Source organism: Phasianus colchicus, chromosome 11 (assembly GCF_987193195.1).
Source record: "Phasianus colchicus chromosome 11, bPhaCol1.hap1.1, whole genome shotgun sequence".
Classification (NCBI taxonomy): domain Eukaryota; kingdom Metazoa; phylum Chordata; class Aves; order Galliformes; family Phasianidae; genus Phasianus; species Phasianus colchicus.
Genome location: NC_143446.1, coordinates 13,062,809 through 13,084,277, shown reverse-complemented (window position 1 = coordinate 13,084,277; position 21,469 = coordinate 13,062,809). Strand labels below are relative to the sequence as shown.

The 21,469-nt window shown below is 42.1% G+C and overlaps 2 protein-coding genes across 25 annotated transcripts in view; one reads left to right on the top strand and one right to left on the bottom strand.

Annotated features, from left to right (window-relative positions):
• The window catches only part of FHIT (fragile histidine triad diadenosine triphosphatase), a 511,778-nt gene extending 497,220 nt beyond the window's left edge, over positions 1-14,558 (top strand). For 4 of the 12 annotated variants that reach the window (XM_090148333.1, XM_090148339.1, XM_090148334.1 and 1 more), the window contains 2 exons: positions 7,159-7,262; positions 14,129-14,423. In XM_090148333.1, the coding sequence (XP_090004459.1) occupies positions 7,159-7,260 (102 nt within the window). In that variant the 3' untranslated portion in view covers positions 7,261-7,262; positions 14,129-14,423. Of the gene's footprint in view, positions 1-7,158; positions 7,263-10,807; positions 10,889-14,128 lie in introns of those variants that run through there. The other 8 variants (XM_031606392.2, XM_090148340.1, XM_090148341.1 and 5 more) reach the window with 5 other exon arrangements.
• LOC116237322 (uncharacterized) overlaps positions 1-21,469 on the bottom strand; it is a 227,617-nt gene that overhangs the window by 1,452 nt on the left and 204,696 nt on the right. For 11 of the 13 annotated variants that reach the window (XR_016470133.1, XM_090148353.1, XM_090148343.1 and 8 more), the window contains 2 exons: positions 21,241-21,315; positions 14,695-15,236 (listed from right to left, as the gene is read on the bottom strand). The gene's annotated coding sequence lies outside the window, so the exon portion shown is untranslated. Of the gene's footprint in view, positions 1-10,961; positions 11,889-14,694; positions 15,237-21,240; positions 21,316-21,469 lie in introns of those variants that run through there. The other 2 variants (XM_090148345.1, XM_090148344.1) reach the window with 2 other exon arrangements.

The window sequence follows — 21,469 nt, the reverse complement described above, 5'->3', positions numbered from 1 at the left end:
AAATCTGCAGTAACACAGTAGCTCCTCTGATCCAAGTTATTTTCTTTTTAACATCAAAGTCTTTGTGGTGAAAATCTGCCATTATGCATGTAAATCATCAGTGGTTGACAGGCTCTGTGTTTCCTCAAAGGCTATGAAGCCACATTAAAGTAAGCTTTTATACTATATTATATAAAGTTCATTCATATAACTTATCACAGGCATTGAAATAAGTCTCTTCACTGAGACAAATGGCATTATCAAGTTCTAAGGACATACTCAGGGTACTGTGGTGGCTCGATAGCCCAGAGAAACTATAACCATGCGGGGGGGGACACAGAGCACTGTGATGGCATTGCCTCAAGTGCCCGAGTCCCTTGGCCATAGCCAACCCCAATGGTGGTGGCACCTCTCTGCCCACCACACCTAGGAACAACCACTTTATTTTTACTGTAACTGTGGAGTTTGGCCCATAACATTTTGCTAGGATTTTTTCAAATCCTTTTTGATCTTGTTCTTTTTCAGTATTTCCCTCTTATTGCTGTTGATTTAAATGTCATGACATTTTAAACATGACTTATTATAACAAAACAGTATATAAAACAATATACTGCATAATAAATGCAGCCATATTTTTCAGAGTGAATGTTAAATGAGAGCAATTTATTCCTCAACCTATTTTAGTGCCTACTTACTGGATGGTATTGGCCACTTAAATCCCGGGGAGGCAATCTTGGAGGCAAGGTAGCCTTGTGTGTGCCAGGCTGAAAGCTAAAGAAGCATCAGAGGGGTGCCTGGGAGGAAAAAGGCATCCTGGGGATGGAGCTGCATCCAGCAGAAGGCGGACAGCCCTGTCCTAGGGAGGTCTGCTGGCAGGCAAGGGGTCCCTGGGTGCTCCTGGAAACACACATAAGCAGGCTTTGGAACTGCAGGGGTTTGCCTCCAGCGTGCAGCATGTGTCAGTTCTGACATTTGAAATCTTAAAATCTTCCTGCAGTCAGTAGAGAGAGTGACTCAGAGTACAAGCTACTCCAGGAAGCACTGATTGAATGTTGTTTTTTAATTTCAGAGAGTTGTGGGGCTGGGAGGTGGGGAGGAGAGGCGGGGAGGTTTGCTCAATAGGAGCTGTTGGGTTGGAGTACGCTCATTCACCTGCCAAGCAGAAATCTGTTCTCTGTTCTGGCCGTTGTGAGCTCTTCCTGCAGCTCCCAGGGATGTGAGGAGGAGGGAAGGGCTCCCCAGGAGTTGGGGACATGCTCGTGTCCCTGCTGTGTGCTGAGCCAGCTCTGCGTATGCGGTAGGACCTGCAGCTGATTTCTTTTGTGCAGGTGGAAAAATACAAAGGAAAATTGAATCAACCTCCCTAACACAAATGTGTCGTCTTTGGCATGCCATGAATCTTACTGAGTGTGCCTAAGGTATGGCAAATATTTGTTTAAAGTTAAGAGGATTAGCAAGGGGAGTTCTGACTTTGAGGCTCCCTGAGCCAAGAGCCAGAATACATCAGGCTGATATGGGCACCCTGAGGTTATCTCCACTGCTGGAATAGGACATGCACATCTCCCTGCAGCTCTGACCTTTGGGGAAAATGCTTTCAGTCAAGTAATACATGCACCTGCATGAAATTTTTGAATCACTGACTCTATCCTTGATTAAAGTGCTTTTTCTTGATTAAAAATAGCCTTTTTCCAAATGAGTAATGTTGCATGGCAAGCTGTGCACACAGTATAACGTTTCCTTCAGCATTACCACGTTGATGACATTGCCATTTCTTACCCAGGACACTGTGCAAAACATCTCTCTTGTAGACAGTTCTCACTAGGAAATGCTTTTAGGAAGTCCTCCCCCCATCCCTCTTACCTCATCTTTCCAGGCGTATAACTGGTGACATTATCTGCTACCTGGAAGGATAACGGGCAACTTTTTCTACTTAAAAACATAGTGAAATTGCAGCCAAACACATTCATGGTTTTTTGCCTGGATTCATATCAGACTGCAAATAGCAGTTCTCCAAGTCTTTGGCAGGACTTATAACCCTGGTGGATATTCCTTCAAGTATCTCCTTTGTAATGTACTCTCTTTCCAAGAATTTTATCTCAGATGGAGCCAAACTGGAAGTCCATCAAGATTTCAGCTCTTCAGAGTACAATCTGTGTATTTCTCTGAACAGCAAATGTATTTTCTGTACAGCCATCATTCTGCTTGTGGTTGATTTTTGTCTCTTATCCTTTAAAAAAGAAATTGCTCAGGATACCTTTTCTATTTTTTCCTTGTCTTTCTTTTTTGTTTGTTTTTTACAGAATTGTTAGCAACTTGCCCTTGCAGTGTGTATTTTAGCAAAGCACTTGAGCACATGCGCTCAGGGTTTTTACTTAACCTTTCTGTCTTTCCACAACATTCTTTTCATTTAAGTGATTTGCTAAAAAGCACATGGTTACTCATGTCCATGTGAAGTACGAGGTTCAAGTCTTTCCCCAAAGCAGAACAATAAAACCGTATATATATATATATTTACAGCCATTATGACAACGATTCGATAAGAAGTAGAAGTAAACACCTTCTTTAAAATGTGGCTTTGATGAACAGAGATTTCCTATGGAAGGTATTCTTTGCAGGGATAACATCGGGAGCTGAGGCAGCAGTGCGTTTCATGAAGTGGTGAGATAACTGTAGAAGGATTTTTCCAGGAAATAGTTTTAAAAATAAATAATAGCCACCGATGCAGGAATGCAGATGTCTTGGATTTCTTCTTCATTTCCTTAAGTAACTGGTATGTGATGCAGCAAGTAACTAATACCCCCAAATCAGAGCTTTGTTTCATGCACGTGCAGATACTGATGTAACAGATTCTTAAACAAAATTGGCAATGAGAAATTTAGTTATAAGATGTGACTTTTTAAATTTTTTTTCCCCAGTGTTTACTGGAAAATAAAGCAAGTAAATTACAGCACTCTTGTAGCAGCAATTAAATATGGAGGCAGGCCCAAAGATGCAGAAAGCTCCCAACTGCTGGGGCTGCTCAGGCAGGGAGCAGGGCATGCCCTGGGCTGGAAGCACTGTTGTGCCCATCATGCTTTCATTTTAGATTGCTTGTTGAGTTAAGATTTAAACCACAACCCACCAAACTTATTTGGGATGGAGACAGGAGGCACAGACCAGCAGAGGCTCCCTGCTCCCTTTGGGAAGACGGCAGAGGTTGGGGAAAGGGTACAGCGTAGCAGGAGTTGCAGATGATAGCAATGACAGTCACAGTTAATTACATTACGGGGAGAGGTGAAAATGAAGTCTTACCAGGAGGATGTAAGCTAAATAAAAAGAGAAAGAAAGCACTGAGGGAAAAGAGCCAGGACAAGCCCAAGGAGAAAAGGGCAAAGCAAGCCATTCAGAAATTAAGTTAAGGCAGAACAAGAGGAAATCAGCATAGAGGTCCTTAATATCACCAAATGGCTGAGGAGCCATGGGTGCTGGAGGAAGAGATACGTGCAGCAACCCTTTCTGCCTGCAGTATCTGGAAACGGGTTGATGATGGAGAGAGGAAATGGGGCTTTCCTCTTTCTTACAGTTCACACATTAATGTGGTGCTGAAATATTATTTTGCAGATTTCACCCAAATGTGGGATTTCAGTAACAAAATGATGCCCCTTTCGAGCAGGTCATGACAGTATCCAAAGGAGTACTGATATGAACAAACAATGCCAGCAGGGTAATGCCTGATATCTGATCCAAACTGCTGGCAAATATTAGTTCCTTTTTCTGTTTTTCAGCTGTGGGCTTTGTCAGTGTTGTATCATGTAACTGATGTGGCAGTTGGGTTTTGTTGTGTTGGGGTGGTTTGGTGTAATTACTCTCTACCACTATGAATTTTCTTGTAGTTAAATGTGTTGCAGGTTATAAACTCTTAAGTATCAACAGTAAATATTCATGGAGAGTGACAATAGTGTTAATTAGCATAAAAGCCTTTTTCCCCCAATACTTAACAGAGCTAGTACTCTGTTAACAAACATAGCTTGCTTTTCTGCTGATGTTATGACAGAAGTAGAAAACACTACAATACAGATGTTGTTTCAAGCAACAACCAGTCCTGGACCTGGGTTCACCACAGCCTGCTGCAGTGTGAATTCTGGGCTCCGCAGCAAAGGGCGAGAAGCAAAGGTTCCCCAATGTGAATGTGTGATAAAACAATACTGCTTTTCCCTTAAGAATTGCAGTGATAAAAACGTAGACCATTCTCCAGCACTAACAACTTTAATAAAATAACATAAAGCACAGCTGTCAGGTCTGCCAGCATTTCACACTGGGAGACATGAGTGAGAAAATGAACGCTTTTCACAAGCAGAAATATTCAAAGAGCTTCACTGTTTACAAGTAATCAAGACTGACAGTCATAGATTATTGGTGGAAGAGCATTTTCTGCTTGAGGTGAAAGAAGAGGGTAATTTATCAGGAAGCCCAAGAAGTCAGACATCAGTAATGATCTACTTGAAGAAGGGCATATCTTAGAAACAGTGCATTTATTTGTACTGCGAGGCAAGAAGATGTACTGTTATAAATGAGAGTCAGTGCTTGAAGAATGTTGAACCAGATACAGTGTGTAATTGGGGCAGCTGCAGTTAGAGGATTAACTAATGTGCATCTGTGTTTGTCCAGAATGTTACATACGCATATATATGCTTTCCCACCCTGTCCTATATCTTCAGAGGTATCTGAGCTGCACATATCTTGTTGCTTATCCTTTTGCTAATTCTTGCATTTTTTATCTGCCCCAGTAATACAACAATAGGTCTGCATTTGGTTTCAGAGAATTTAGGGCTTCAAGTGTTAGCAGTAGCATATTTGTCTGTTTGGTGTCGTGCCTTTGTGTAACCTTTCTTTTATGTTTTTATGTTCCCTCATGTGCCAGCAGTTTTTTAAGTGGTAATTAGCTCAAACCTCTGCAGAAAATGGTCTGTAGCTTGTGACTGCCCTGCCCACATCTCAGTGTGTACCCTGGGCTGCAGTGATGCAAGGCTCCATGTAGGCAAACCCCGCTCCCAGTGCTTCTGCCAAGCCTTGCAGAGGGAACTGCTGTCCAGATACCAAGAAAAGCTGCTGCTTTCCTACAGCATGGAGGGAGTTGATTACAGCTACATGATGAAGCTCACTTCTGAATAAAATACCACAGCAATTCATTCAATACGCTTCTGTTTCTTTGAGCAAGCTACATTAAAATGAAAGCTGAGTTAAATCCCTACCTTATTAATCTCTGTACAAGTGAGTTGGCTCTTGCCTGAATTGCACTAACAGGATTGTGAAGGAAAAGAGCAGCCAAAGACATCACTAAAAGTTAAGCAAGGAGGGCTGGAGGAGCAGGGGCTGGCCTCCCTCGCCTTCGAGCTGTTGCTGCTATGTCTCCTGCTGACACCAGGTCGAATGAGCAAGACTGCTTTTTTAGAAAACCAGCTCACACCTCAGACAGACAATTGATTTACCACCACTTGGCTCATCCCAGTGCGTTGTCTTGTGAAGTGTGAGCACTCACAGTCAATGGGAAGCATAAGGTGATGTGTGCTACTTCTCCCATTGCCTGCTTAGCTGTGGTACCCGCATGCCATATAGGTTCCTACAGTGGCAGAAATGATGTATGTTGACCGTGTATACAGTGTACCTGCTCCTGGTATGTAAATCTTTCTCCATAATTCTATAGCATTATTACAAGATGAATTTATGGCATACCTAGAGCTAACATAACAATGAAGATTAGTTCTATACTAGTCAAACAGTAATACACTTTAATTTGCCTACAGCTATTGTATCATATTGGCATGAAAGGAAATAGCTTTCTAAAGCAGCCTCATCTGCTGAGCAGAAAGAAATCTGTACTGCAGAATGTAAAAACGCACAGGACTATAGCTGGCAGCAAAATTCAGGATTGGAGAAACACAGCACAAATAAAAGTATGTGTGAGTTGGATATATGCTAACAATCCTAGTTTATTGCTAAACATGCCATATACAGTAATGAAGTTTGCTTGGCAGGTACAATATTGTTTTGTCTTTGTTTCTAACTGCTTCATCTTCTGAACTAAAATTTGCCCAGGATTAAAAGGTGTAAATTCATTTAGCTTCCAGCTTTGTTTGTGGCATTAACAATGAGTTGATATTGTAACGTTTTTCAGAAGCATGGAAGCTGTTAATACAATCTGTACTTGTCTCTGTACCCAGAGACACACTAGAAATCTCAATACTTAAGCAATTAATGCAAATGTTTCTCTTGCCTGCTGTTAATGTAGTCTTCCCTTGATGAGTGGTAGAAATTCTTTGAGTGTACATATGTACAAATAGGCACTCGAGTGCTACCACATAATATCTGCCATAAAATAGGACTCTCTTCTGGAGAAGCAGTAGATGGGTTTGAAATTTTCAGGTCTGCTATAATGTCACTTAATTCTTACTACATATGGGATCTTTTTGCAGGTGTATTATGCAGCTAGATTGAAAAATTAACTGTTTCACAACTTTTGATCTTTTTTCCCATTAAATCGCTGATGAAATATAGTGTTCTTAAAAGAATTTTCCTTTCTAAAGTAGGGCTGTACCTCACTTTTAAAGCAAGGGCAAGGAAGGACTAATAACTTGCATGCAGGGAAGTAATGTATCTCTTCTGAAAACTGCTGGTATAAACTGCTGATGGAAACAGCTACAATGGGACCTTGTTATCACAATAGGTCTTTGATGAGAAAGCTAGCCCCATGGGAAGAGGAAAAAAGCAGAGAGAAAATTTTACAGGAATTACTGACAAGGTGTCCAGGCAGCTTCTGCCTGGACCACTCCACCAGTGTAATGGGCGCTTCAAGCTGCCAGAGGGTTTGTTATCCTATTACCTACCAGCTTTGCATCAAAGACTCACAAGGTATCTGATCATCAGCTCACAAAGGTGAACTTTGTCACTGCCTATTACTCATCCAGGCACCCTGTGTTATCATCATAAATCCTTCAGAGCCACTTAGCCAATTCTACTGCTGTTGCAGTCCAAAACCAGTAACCTTCATCCTTCATCTTTCCATCTCCATGTCTCTCCATCCCATAAACCCAAGGAATACTTTGATAGTTTCAGTCAGATGTGTGTTGCTTGTGACAACAGAACTCAAAAAAAAAAAAAAAAAAAATCAACAAGCTATTTTTTTTCTTCTCTCAAAAAAAGTTGCAGGGCCATGACAAAGAGGATTCCCCTGACAAGTGGAGGACAGAAGAGGAAATGGCAGCTGAAGCAGCAATTCTGAAGAAGTATTTTCAAGAAAACTAAAGGTAATGGTTTGCACATCAACATACTCCTGCAACACCCAGAACTGTTCAGTTCTCTCTAGGCTTTTTAAGGACACGTGAGACTACGTAGAATGGAACAGAAGAAATGAGAGCTCTTAGGTTTGTGTTGTTCCAAAAAGTGCTCCAACAGTAGCTAAAATAATGTCCTCATCCTTCAGTAAGAACCAACTTAGAGCTTTTAGTTACCAGAGAGGAAAAGAATAACACACTGGAAATCAGAACCGTCAGTAGTTACTCCAGATGAATGCCTGTCCTAAGATGTCCTTCTTCTGCTTTTAGAACAGAAGATAGCCACCACGATACCTAGACAATGAGTTAAAAGCTGCTGTGCTTGTGTACAAGTAACAGATACCAGCAGAATTCAGACTATAGAGGAGTATGTGCAAATGCTAACTTCCTCCTGCACATCTTAAATCATCTGATCAATTCAACATTCAATATTATGCCTGCTGGAAAACAGCCTGTTCTGCTAAATTCCTGTTGGCCTGAAAGGAAAAGAAATATATGTAGGGGGGAATAGAAAAGAGGAAACACTTGGCAAACACTAACATTGGTGCTCTAGAAACAGAAAGGTTTTCATTTTGTACCCAGAGTCCCAGAAGCCAGATTCTTTCTGTAGAAATGAACTGGCCCCCAGAGAACGATGAGTTACACTGGGATGTGTGCTGCAGCAGTGATGCCAAAAGCTCCCTCTCCTCTGTTCCCCATATGTTGTTTGTCACCATCCAGCACTCTCATTTCTCTGTCATTTCTGACTTTCATATTTTTTCCTCGGAAGAACTAAAATCCCATAAATATCTCTTTTCTCTGCCTGTGACTCACTGCTTGCAGCCCAGCTTGAAAAATCTTGAGCTCAGCTACATGGCACACATGGCACCTGTGCGTGACAACTTCATCATCTCTGCAGTTCTGTCTTCTCCATTTGGGCTGGTTTACTGGACTCTCTCCTTTCTGTTTTTCACTTGTGCGATGACTGCAGCAAAAACACCAGCTTCTCCAGGCCAATTAACCATGGCAGCATCTCTGTGGGCTGGCACAGAGAAAGCTGTGTAATACATGTCATTTGCAAGAGCAGGGGAAGATTGTTCTCAGCACCTGGGACTGATCCAGTTGGGCACATAGGGAGATCAAGGGCCAGAAATAGGGTTTGGGCTACACAGTTAAGTTTCAGCTGTGACTGTGGGATTTGTTTGGAGATGAGCATTTCTGAGAGCCAGAAAAGTGGGTGACTCAGGCAGAAGGACCATGTCCTTAGATAATACATATGCCAGCAGTCCTTTCTACAAACAGAGGCATTATGAAGTGCTTCATCCATGGCATGAATAGTATTCAGAATATGGTGGGAATGTCTGGGATTTAGGAGGGTTTTTTTGGTTTGTTTAAAAATGAATTTAAAGTACATTTACAGAGAGGTTCTCAAGGGAACTGGAATTAGATACCCACATATTAGTAATATGTTCTTAGGATCTCCTGATACTAAACACAAAGCTTTATAGATGGAATTGGCTTGCAGGAATGAATTTATACATGTGGCAGGACTTTTATTTCCATTTATTATGAAAATAAATCAGTGTGTCTCTGCATGGATGACCTCTTGATAAGTTCTCCATGATATTAAGGTCATTACCTTTCCTAGAACAGGCTGGTAAATTAAATCTCAGCAGCATCATTATCATGAGAGTGTTTTGCTTAGTACAAACAGTCCTTCCAACCCTTGGTTCCCAATGCAAGGCATCACTGTCAGGGAGAATAGATTGACATTGTTCTGCTTCTGAGCTTTAAAGCTCTGAACCTCTGATAAAGGTGTATCTGAGCATCTTCTGAATTTCTCAACCTTTACTTACTCTCTTAACCTTGCTTCTTAAATGATGAAGATTGAAAACTCTTGGCAAATTAGCAAGGTTATATGCGTTCTCCTTCAAAGCTATTTTTGTTTTTCACCTACAAAGGATTTATTTTGCCATTTATAAGTTTACCTGGACACTGTTTGACTTGAGCTTTTTCATGCAGCATAGGGAAAGTCAGAAAGAGCTGAATGTGTGTGTTCTCGAGCCAACAGATGGCAATTTTTAAGGCCTCATGCATTATTTTTCTACTTAAGTGTTATGTTCAAGGAATCCCAGCTCAGCTAGATTAGCCTGGACAGACTGAGCAGTGCCTCAGAGCCTTCCTAGCTGCCCTTACGTTTATCACAAGTCCTTCACCAACTGTCACAACTCCTGTGTGACTTGATTAGGTACAGGGACACTTTTTTATCTGTATTTATAGATTATCTGATCAATAAGGACTTTTAGATGACTTTCTTTTTCGTAAGAAGCACTTGAAAAAGGTAAGAAGCTCCTGATTCTTTTCCTACTACGCATGCTGGTGCTTATCCCTCTTTGGTGGGTAGCCATGGCTGAATCATTACCCAAATTGTTGGAGATATCCAAGTTGAACTTCAATGTCACTCTGAATAAGGACAAGAAAAAAAAAAACTTTCAATGGAAAGAACATTTTAAATGTCATTGCTCCTGTTAGCTGCTCTCTTGCTTAATGGCACCGAGATTTGACCTCTCCAGGTGCTGTTTCTACTCTTGTGTTGGTTATGTTTGCTAACTGGTATATCTTTTGAGGTAGCACCACGAGGAAGGAGTCCTCACTCAAAGGGCAATATTTGATGCAGAATCTTAATTTGCAAGCTTGTTTTCAGTTGCACCTTTAACATTTTTTCTGTCTAGAGCTGGCTGTTTTGATAGTCTGTTTTGTGCATTTTAAATCATGGTACACATGACAGCCAAAAGGCTAAAGATTAAAAGGGTTACTAACCTTCAGATAGGATATGAAGAATATTTCTCTTCAAAGGCAGTTTCAGTGTGTAGTGTGGCTTCTGAAGAAAGAACCAGGCTGCAGAAGTGTCAGTAAAAGTTTTCCTATTTATGTGCAATTGCAGTCATATTTCTGTGCTGCTGGAAAAGTGTTCAGTCTTAAGTATGATGTCAAAATGTCCCTTTGCATAAAGGAGATTGGCAGTGATATTCCATTGCCTAGTGCTTCTTGAGCTGCAAATATCCCATAGCTTTTAATTGCTTAATCATCTGAGTATTTGTCATCCAACATGCAAAATTCATTTTTAAATCTCTCAAAAATAATACAAGCTGCACAGTGGTGCAGGATTTCTAATGTCAGCTTTACCCTTCATCCCCAGTCTGGCAGTGTTTCTGGAGAATATAGTCTATTAAACTTTGTCAGAGAATACAAATTTTATTCATTTTTTTCACCCCACTGTGAAAGAGATGATCTCGTTCTTTGAGAGCATTCATCCTGCCTCATGACTGCCTCTTCTGTACCAAGATATCAGCATGCATGAAAAGATGCTATTCTATTGACTTCAGCAGGGAAATTACCACTGTTAGCAGCAGCTGACCAGAGGGAATTTAAACTGGCAATTTGACTCGCATCTCGTCTTGCTCCGGCACATCTGATCGTTCATGCTGCATGTGCAACCACGAGCACCAGAGCAATCACATCCCTTTCCTTAAATTTAGACAAGTGTGACAAGATGGCTCAAAGAACTTCTCCTTGGCAGCGTTACTCTAAGAAAAACCCTCCCGTTATTTCTGGCACTTTGAACTAATAAAACCGCAGAGTGATGATTATGCCTTGGAGTGTGTCCACCACGCCAGCAAAGAAAGTACAACATGCTGTGAATTCTGCTGTGGGGAATAGCATCAGTGGAGGTGAGTGCCCATCAGCTGTGGGAGCCTTGCTTCATACGCGTGGCAGTTCTTGGAGAGCTTACACTGGAGTAAGAGTCGAGGTGTGCCAGGTCTTGGGGACATCCCCAAGAGCATCACTGAGAGCTGTTCATGGCTGCACTTAGGAATTGTTTGCATATAATCCTGAAGTAAACACACATCCTAGTAATCAGCTATAGATTTTGCTGCACTCCAGCCTTAAGTGCTATTAATTATATCCCCCACTCAGCAGCCTCCAAGAACCATTAATTAGAAAGCAGGAGCTGACAGTTTGCTTGTCTGTGTGAAACTATTATGACCTGAGAGTGAAATATAAGCTTCAAAAGAAACATGCTTTATGAAGGTCACCTTGGAAAACATCATAACAATCTGTCAGAACAGAACGCCACACTCCAAGTGTGCGTTTTAGAATGACATTATGCTTTAAGTAGTTGGAAATAGCAAAGAGAAGATGGATCGGATCATAGGGTCTGTGCTTTTTCACCCAAAACTTTTTTTTTTTTCTATAGCGAGTACATATAAAGTAATCTTTTTATCATTTCAGTGGAATGGAAGGAAGGTTAATATCAACAGAAATTCCACAGACAAACATAACGGGGCCCTTGCTGGTATTTTTGAAGTGTAAAGCATCCACAGCCACCACTTCTGTAGCAGGGAGGTTTATGCACGGGAGTTAAATTATCTCTTCAAGGGAAGATGTAAACAGCCAGGAGAAATGTAGTGACTGAGCATAGCAGTAATACTCACCCTAGAAGGCTTAAGAGGAAAGGCTTTCCCCGAGCCAATGTGGTTTGTTAATGCACGGCAGCTTCAGCATCAAAGCAGATAATTCTTCTAGTTGAAGCATGTTGTTATTCTTATGGAAACAAAGCTGCAATAGAGTTAGCTGTGGTTATGAGTGAAGTGCCTTCCTCTTGCAGAGGCCACCATAAACATAATGTTATTCTCAGACTGAACAGAGCTCTGTTTTGAGGATGTAAGTGGTACTGTGCTAAAAGTTGTATATCTCGTTCTCTGGACTTCCATTTCCCTGTAGGTGGCCATTTAATTCAGCTGTAAAGAGTACAATGAATTCCATACTGCACTGCTTGGATCCTGCAATTACAGCTACAGCAGAAATGTCACGGCCAGAGACACAGGCAAGACTGTGCTGCATAAAAGCGAAGCTGCAAATGCATTTCTGTTAGCACAGGAAGCTGACGGAAGGCCAGATGTTCCCTTAACTTGCATATCCAGAAGCCTAAATGCTTACCTGAGCTGTCTGTCAAACACCAAGTATTTTTAGTGTGGTCTGTTAAGCACTGTTTGTGAGGAAAATGGAGAAGACAATGCTGAGCTTCAAGGAAAGGTGATACCAACTGTGATCAAGGACTTTTCTACCTGAACTTATGCTAAAATGGTACTAATCCCTTGCTCCTCAAAGCTGCAAAAAGATGCATTCACTAAGCAGCCAGATCCTTCTTAAAACCAATTCATAAAACTCGTGCCGAGTAATTCACAGGCTGCCACCGAGCTGTCAGTCAAGAGGTGCATACAATGGGTACTGTCGCTTGAAATGCCATGGAAAAGGGGAAGCTTATGTTTCAGTGAGAAAAGACAATCAAACAAAGAAGTTGGGTGGCTGGGGAGTTGCAGCCTCACAGCAGCAAGGATCCAAGCCTTGCATGCAGCCTGGGGAAAGAAGTTCAGAGGCCCTGCCCCTGTGTAATGCTTGGGAACAGCTTTGTGTTTAATAAGCTGATACCGCTTTCTGAGTAGTGAAGCCAGCTCTAAGCGTGGTCTGAAGTGAAGGCACAGAAAAGATCCCAAGCAAAAAGTCTACTTCATGCTGAATTATTAGCAAAGGTTTGTATCGAGTTATCCTATTGCTGTAGCTGCTGCATAATGAAACAGCCCACAAGGACACTCAAACCTGCAACCTGAACATGACCTTGAAGCTTAAGAGCTGCCTTTGTGTTTCTGTACCAAGGCTGTGAGGGTGGAAAGGCAATATAATTCCTCTGGTAAATAGCTGTTTGAAAAAGGAGAGGTGTGATGGACATTGGAAATACATTGGACTGAGTGTATTCGAGGCGCTGTTGTTTGCCAGGATATCAGTCTGTACACAAAAGGCCAATTATGTGCCCCACTTGTGTTAGCATCCTGGGCTAATGCAGGCCTCCAGTTAGTGCTGCAATAACATGACTCTGTGCATGGGGTCAGCACATGGTGCATACTGCTCTACTCAGCTGCAGCTGGCAGGCTCTCAGCATTTCTTTGTTTCCACCAGCCTGTTGTGGCACCTAGTATAGGTCTTTTTCTGGGAAGGCCCACTATAAGATGCATAAAATTGGAGCAGGCAGGGAAGAACATCCCAGCTCATACTCCAGTGTCAGAGATGGCTGAAGTCAGAGTAATGACCCCTCATCATTGATGTGTAATGCCTTGGCATTACCTAGAGAGTCACCCAACAGGGTCAAGATGGGTGAGGATATACAAGAGATGATGATTTTGAAAGAGCATTTTAGGAGCTTATATGAGAGATCAGACACTCCAAAGAAAGTGTCTTGCATGAGATTATTACAGCAAAATTGATTTGAAGAGTAAGAAGCTGGATTTGATGACACAAGATGCCCTCTGTAATCCCTCGTTCCTATGACTAGCAGTCAACAGAGCTGTGCACTGTGTTACTCAGTGACATCAGAGAGGTGCTTCACTTCATGTTTGTTTTCTGTAAAACGATCTTGACCTCTTTTGGAGTGCTTTGCGAGTTAGGAATGAAAAGTGCAACATGAAAGAAAGGCATTAGTATTATATGGAAGTGAACTTTATTGAAAAAAGTGGGTAATAAATCAAACATGCTTCTCTTTCATACTCTGATATATATATTTAAAGTAGTTGCATGCGATGGTTTTTTTCCTCTTCTTATAGTACAGGCTATAATAGGTGCTGAAATGTGCTGTGTGTGGATTTAACACTGAACATTTCCTTTTGCATTTTGCTGTCAGTGTTTGCTGATGGAGCACACTAATGAGCACCCAACTCGTTAGCGATAAACAGCCTTACATTTTGTCTTACTAACACACATCAAAGATACTATTATATTTAACCAGTGCATTTGATATTTCTCAGGTAACAATGTGAAAAACATCCTGTGACATAAGGAAGACCTCGTTCTGCAGTTCTCTGGAGTTGCCCTGGAGTTGCAGCTGAATGATTTTACGATGTTCTACAAATAAGGGATTCTTCAATGAAAAATATTATTGGACCTTTGGATATCATCAAGGATGAATTTCAGCTAAGACAACTAACAGCGCTGAGTCAAAGTACTGCTCTGAGTAGTAAGTCATATTTTTCTGAATTGTGTACTTGGGAGCAAATCTTTTAAAATTGTCCCTTGGTCTAAATTGAAATAAAGTGCTAGAATAACTGGATAGCTGCTGTGTTTGGATACATTATAGAGTGTTTACTTCGTGTTGTGCTTTTTGAGATTCAGTTATTGTACGTAGGCTATTGTATCAAAGAAAAATTAGATCCTTTAGCAGCGTGACATTTCATAAAAAACAGGGCTTTGTTGTAGACTAGACAAGATAAACTTGGAGAGGTACTATTCCACCAGATAAGATAGCAGAACAAGAAATTTGTAGCCCTTCTTAAGATCTTTCCTTTGTCTGTTGTTTGTAATGCATTGTCACAAAGGTTTCGGAGCTTAAGGCAATACAAAACACTTCTGCAAATCAATGAATATGTAAAGCTGCTAACGTGATAGTCATCGCATTAGGGTTAGACTGGCATGAAAGTCCCACTTGCAGCAACAGACAACGTGAGCAGAAGCCACTCGTGTGGAACGCTCCCTTGGCAAGAAATGCTGTGTTCAGAGCCCTGCGAAGGATCCTGGTAGGTTAGTCATTGATTGCTAACACGTAATGAAGAAAAAAGAAGTCAACAGATGGGAGAAGAAATGAGTCTGCAAGACGTGCATGAAAAGAGCACACATCATCTCACCCTTGAGCTGGGGGGAAGCTACAGCCAAAGCTTCTGTGTCCCCCTGGGCATTCCGAGTCCTTCAGTAAGAGCCACGCAGAAGGAGGATGTGTGGTGCAGGGTTTCCTTAAACACTGGGGGATTTTAGGGTCAGGTCCAAACCACAGTCAGGCAGTGCTTTGCATGCTTAGCAGCACAGTGTGCTCAGCATTCCAAATGTTCCAAAGTAGTCTGCGCTGTAGAGTCACACTCTGACCTGAGAAATATGAAAATACACAATGGACAAATGTGCATGCAGCACAGTTTTCCCCAAAGTTTCTCTGCACTCTACACCACAGAGGAATTCAGCCTATTGGTCTGAAGTATCTCTGCTGGTCAAATGTAAATAAAAACACTAGAGCTGATTTTAATTCCAGATTTTACTGCGTCGCTGTTAAAATATAGCTTCTGAAAAGCAGGTTTGATTTCAAAGATTTACCATGATGTGATGTGGCAACCCATATCTTACATTAGCCCTTTGAAAAACTGTAGCTATTGTAATGCGATTTCTTTTTCCAGGCAGAGTAAATGAAAAGGCCATTCTGATGGTTTCTGCACTTCTTGGACCCTGAACAAGGGCTGACTAAACAGGAAATGAGATCAGGGAGCAAGAGGTGACAAAGAAGAAAAACTGAGCAGACAGGCTGGCAAATGGGCCAACATGAATGGTAGCCCTTTCGCACTTAAATATTTAAAGTGTTTGTGATTTTGTGAAGAAAGAAAACAAAGATTGCTCCAGTGGGAAAATGCTAAATGGAAAACCCGAGCATCCATTACGTTTACAAGGTATTTCCAAACCTTAGTGGTTTCCTATTAAGTATGGAATATTCTCTATTAATGCTGTAGCCCATGATGAGCAGGCGCTGTGCCAACCATTTTACATGGGGGCTGCTGAGCAGATGAGTATTGAGCTGTATGGAACATTTCATTTGTGTAAATGAGGAGGCCGTTATCACAGCACTAAAGGTCCTGTGTTTTTTTTTTTTTAAAAAAAAGCCTTCCGTGGCATTATGCACAAAACAACCTATTTATGCTGCATGAAAATATTTATGTGCTGAGCTCCAGCTTTAAAAGGGAATTTGCAAAAGATGAGGGACATAAGAAAGAGAAAGGATTGGAGTGAGAGAGAAGAGATTAGAAAAGGCAGATTATGAAGTACATGACATCCTCCAGCAGTATGTAGAGTCAACTCCCCTGCCCATTTTTAAGACCTGAGCTTTAAGGCTGGGGTTTGGGTCATTCATATCTTTCCTGTAAACTTTTCTTCACCCAGGGCATTCTGTACAATGATACACTTGCTGAAAGTGCAAGGATACCCTGTGCTGAAGGCATTGCTGGTCTTTGTAAGCCAAGTGTTTTGTTTCCAGCCTCATTCACTTGTACTTATGCTGGGACTTGGGTCATGTCCAGCATGCAGCATGCCCAGGGCCTGCCTTTAACTGGGCGATGCTGCAAGTTACTGAGCTCTTCCACTGAGAAGAGAAAACATAGGAAAAATCAGAAAGGCGAAGAGCAGCTTGCTGTGCAGGGCTTAGGTCGACACTGTGCAAATAGAACAGTCCCAGTGCTGTGGCTTCCTAGCAAAGGGCAGAGCTGATTGTGCTTGCTGTTAATGGCTTGGGACCATGTTCCTGTCTTTATACACAGGCAAATTTCCTATGCTTTTTCCATTAGTAAAAGTTTACTTTGTTGAAGTGAGCAGTTCCTCCAAGGGGATCTGATGACTATGCCTGCATGCCTCTGTTTTCATTAGCAGAATAGCTGTGTTTCAGCTGCGTTGCTCTTCATTGACTTTGTAGGAACAGGCTGGGAGAAAGACGTGGCTCCAGCTGCCCTCTTATCCCTGCTCGCTTTGAAATAGAAATTGCAGAAAAGCTGTCTCTTGCACCATTAGTCCTGTAAGCAGGAGCACAGCCATCTTACTGGCAGTGTGCATAGCAGCCTGTCTGAGAGCACCGATCCATTGGGGACACTGTTGGTCCATGGACTTGGGTCTTGCCACACCAGGCAGCCCTGGCATACAGTCCCATCTGAAGGCCACCTGGCACCATCTGCTCACACAAAGATTTTTAGGGCTGGGCAAAAACATTAGGAATAGCTCCAAAGGCTTTGGCCTGGGCCTGTGTCATGCTATGCAAGCTTACAGATACCTTTCTTCTGCATGTCACTCCTGGTGAGTTGAGTTCAGCTTTGGCTTGTGACAGCGCCCTGAAGGGCAGCTGAGGACTAAAAGTGCCCTGAAATAAATTCTAAAAAAAGTCACGCATGGTCTGTGGAGCAATAAAAATCAGTGCTCCACTACCCACAGAGCTAAAGGAAAACTTTTAATCCTAACTACACAGACAGAGACAGCCATGAAAGTTCCTAATTCGCTTCAATCTCAGCTCTCTATTTCCTCTCCACTCCCCATTTTACTGTCACCGTGGTCGATGGCTGCTGAAATGACTTGTCCTGCTCCTGCATCTAGTTCTGAACATACAAACCAGCAGCGCTGGAAAGAAGGAAATGCTGCTGCTCATGTAAGCCGTCCTGAGTGTTGGCAGACCTGTGAGTTTCGGAACAGAGTGATGTATTTCAGCTGTTGTGAAATTCCTGAATAATCAGCTCATCAAAAAATATCATGCAGAGTTCCCTTATAGTCCTCTCCAACTTGCCACCTCTCCTGCCAATAGCTCTATAGGGTGACCACAGCCTGGCACAACCCATTAACAGAGCTCTGCACACTCATGAATAGAGCTAGCTAGAAAATGCAATTTTTCTTCTTAGGTAAAAAGAAAAAAAAAAAAGAGTCTATTGGGATAAGAGTCTTTCTAGCTTTGCATTTCAGGATGAAGATTTCATCTACTGTTCCCTCCAGCACCCTCCTCTGTTCTCTGTGCTCATTCCTCCCCACCCCACTTTTTTGGAAGGCAACTCCAGGAAAATAAGAATCTCATTTCAAGTGGCTGAGTGGCTGCTATTTGCCCTACTGATGAACTCCTGTTGGCTCCAAGGCTGGGAGTCCTGCTGCAGGACATGCACCGACCTGCTGGCACCTTCTCAAGGCGGTACTTGTGGGTGATGAGCTCTAAGACCTGCACTTTTTACTACTGCTGCTCAGTCTCCTGTCTTGAAGAGCTACTGAGCAGCTTCACAACCACCAAACATGAGTTAATGGCCCTAAGTTGCACCAAGAACGGTTCATCTTGAATATTAAAAGTAAAATTTGTTCTCAGAAAGAGGTGGTAAGGCATTGGAACAGGCTGCCCAGTGAGGTGGTGGAATCACTGTTCCTGAAGGTGTTGAAGAAACAAACATGGAAATGTCGCTAAGAAGTGAAGTGATGTGGACTGTGGGGATGGGATGATGGTTGGAGGAGATGAGGTTAGAGTCGTTAAGGGTGGAAAAGACCTCTGTGATTCTGTGACTCTGTCCTGTGTGGGAAGGCAGGATTTGGAAGGGTAGATCTTTCCTGGCCTCAGCTGATCCTCATCATGTGGCCTACTGCCTGTACTCCAAGAGGATGGTCCAGTCAGGGCCCCTGGGCTCCTCATCAGTGCCCACTTTTAGTCACGCCGTGGGAGACAGACACAGTACACATACACAAAAGCAAGCTTGAAACTTAAGCTTCTTACATAATTAAATATGTTGAAATAGCAAACAAGCCATTGAAAAGCAGCAGAAAGAGTCACAAATCGCAAAATGGAAGCTGTTCCTCCATTCTCTGCTCCAGCAGCGCAAATCCCCACTGCAGAGGAGGATTTATTAACAATAGTCAACCTTCATTTCAGGTATTCTGCCTTTTGTCCTCATATCACAACATTAACATTATCCCCACATAATTTTGTGTATTTAATTTTACAATAGACTGTGCCAGTGAGCACTGCCTGTAAATATTTGATCACTGCCATTCCTCTAGGATTATCTTATCAGGAGTAAAGATATTAAAATAGAAATCTTGTCATGTTACTGCCTTTATACTTAGAGCCTGAGAGTTGATTGACAGAAAATGAACTGCCTGAACTACCTCTAAAGTGTCTTTTTCACTGAGAGCTTCAATGCCAGAGGCTATAGAAAAAAAGGTAGCTAGTCATCAGAAAATAATGCCTTGCTGTAGTTACAGAGCTTTTGTACTGAAGATTAAAAATATGAACCTACTAGGGATATTTTTTACAAGTGTAAAATGGTGGTGAGTCTTTTTGTATCTTTTTGCTATCTCTAATGAGCCATAAGAAGAGCTTTCCCTTTCCTCCCTGTACTTGAATATTCGATGCAGCCTAACCGCAGCTCTCAGACACAGGCTGATATTTTGCAAGAGTAAGCTCTTGACTTATCTAACCTACAAAATTTATTTTACATGACAAAATGGATTGCAAGCCAGGACTGAATGTTCCTACCTAGCTTGGAATATCAAACCACAATAAATAAGTCCAGTTTTCTATTGATGGCCAGTTAAAACACACCAGTAATGCAGCTGTAATGTTACAAAATTGCTCTGAAATTGTCATGTGTTTGAGGAGCACCATGCTGCAAATAAATACATAGCCATTCCCTGAGGGCTCAGCCAGCCTGTGCTCCTGCACAAATCAATGAGAGTTTTGCTGGGGTAAGGACTGAAGCACCAATTCAGGAAAGAGCCTAAGCACGAGCAAGCTTTAATCACAAGCTCTTGCTCCTTAGAAATCAATAAAGACTTAAGCAAGGGCTTAAGTGCCCTTTTTTTGAGGGGGGTGTGGGTTTGCACTTGCACAGGCAAAGGACTAACAATTCCCAGCATCCAGAATAAATCTTGCTCTGTCCCACCATGATCCTAGAGAGCAGGAGGGGCTGGTTGATTCACAGATCTGTCCCATTGCAATGACAAACTGTAGCCACTGCCATTAAATCATTCCAGCCATTCAAGATGGTGACAAAGTGTGAGTGTTGGATGACCACAGTTGGAACAGCTGAAGGAGGAAGTGCAGCCTTGAGCACTGTGCTTTGGCCAGATCATTGCTCCCACTTTCTTTCCCCTGTAACATGAACAACAACTGTATGAAATGAAACTAATTGGATGCTAAGCAGCCTATTACCATGCTGACATGAGAGGGATTTACATGGGTGACTCCCATTAGCAGTAGTGGGTAGTCCCCTCCACACTTTTCCTGGGCTCTCGATGCAGAAAAAATTGTCCTAACATTTCACTTACGGGAAAGGTCAAGAGCTGTGGTTTTGTTCAGTGCGCTCGATATATTCAGTTAAAATATACTGGCATGTTCATCAGCTATTAACCATCTTTGCAATAGCTGTAATTAAACAGATGCTTAGGTGGGAAAGGAAATCCTTAAAGAGGCGAGCAGGAACTTCCCTAGTCACCATAGTGGGTTTCTTCACATATACTGACTCAGCCAATGAGACTTTTCCTTTCCTTGCTCATGGAGTGAAGGGGTGTTTTGCCCCTAACAGCCACAATTTCCCTGCAGGGACATGAGAGACAGGGGTTGGCATGGTCCCTTCCCAGCAGGAGATACACAGGCACTTGCAGCTATATCACATAAAATTTCACTTAGCATGGATAAGATAGAGAGAATATGAGACAGTTATCAGCTGAGTATTGAGCAAACTCAAGTTTCACAGACTTGAGCAGCCGGTGGCCTCTGATTCAGCAGGCTGTAGGGAGTTAAAAGCCACACACCTTGCTTTGAATTTTCCTCTGAAAGGACTAAAATGAAGGAAAAAAGACCCAACTAGTGCAGAGGAGCAAACTGAAGGAAGCAAAAAGTAATTACTCAAGCCAACTGGTCTAATTATATAGACAGAGCAGAGCAATCATTGGCACTCTAAAGACGGATAGTGGGGAAATGGAGACATAGGAGAAAATAACAGGCTGAGGAATTAGTATTCCTCATGCTGCAGAAAAGTGAGTTATTCACATTATGCAGACTTGCAGAGAGATGGAGGCAGAAAAAAAAACAGAGCTAGAACATCCAGAAAGCCAACATGGAGGAGTTGTCACTGCAGCGGAGCCTGGTATGATGCCACCTCTGCTGTTGGAAGGAAAGGAAGGGAGGAAGGGGAAGGGAGGCAAAGGGAGGGGCAGGCAGGCAAAGGCAGGAAGGTGACAGTGCATAATAGTCAATCAGGTCTTCACAAAAGTTTAACAATTACAGTGGTTGTCAATTGTAAACTGCCTATGAAAAGTATGCAAACATTGACCCCAAGTGTTACACTGAGAACATGGAAATTAGAATCATCTGTCTTACTTGATTCAGAGCCTCCCACGTAGCAAGGTTGGTATTTAAGGAAAACCTTGGCCGGACTCAGATTGCTTCTTTCTGCTAGATTAAAATTAAATTAAGTCAAAATTTAGAAAATACTGGTTTAATTAAAGATACTTCAGCAGCTCATAAATTATGCATTCTCCTTCCTGTTGCGAAGTGTAAGTTTGATGCTAGGTGTCAGCGCTGTGGAGGATTCCTAAAGGTTAGTTTC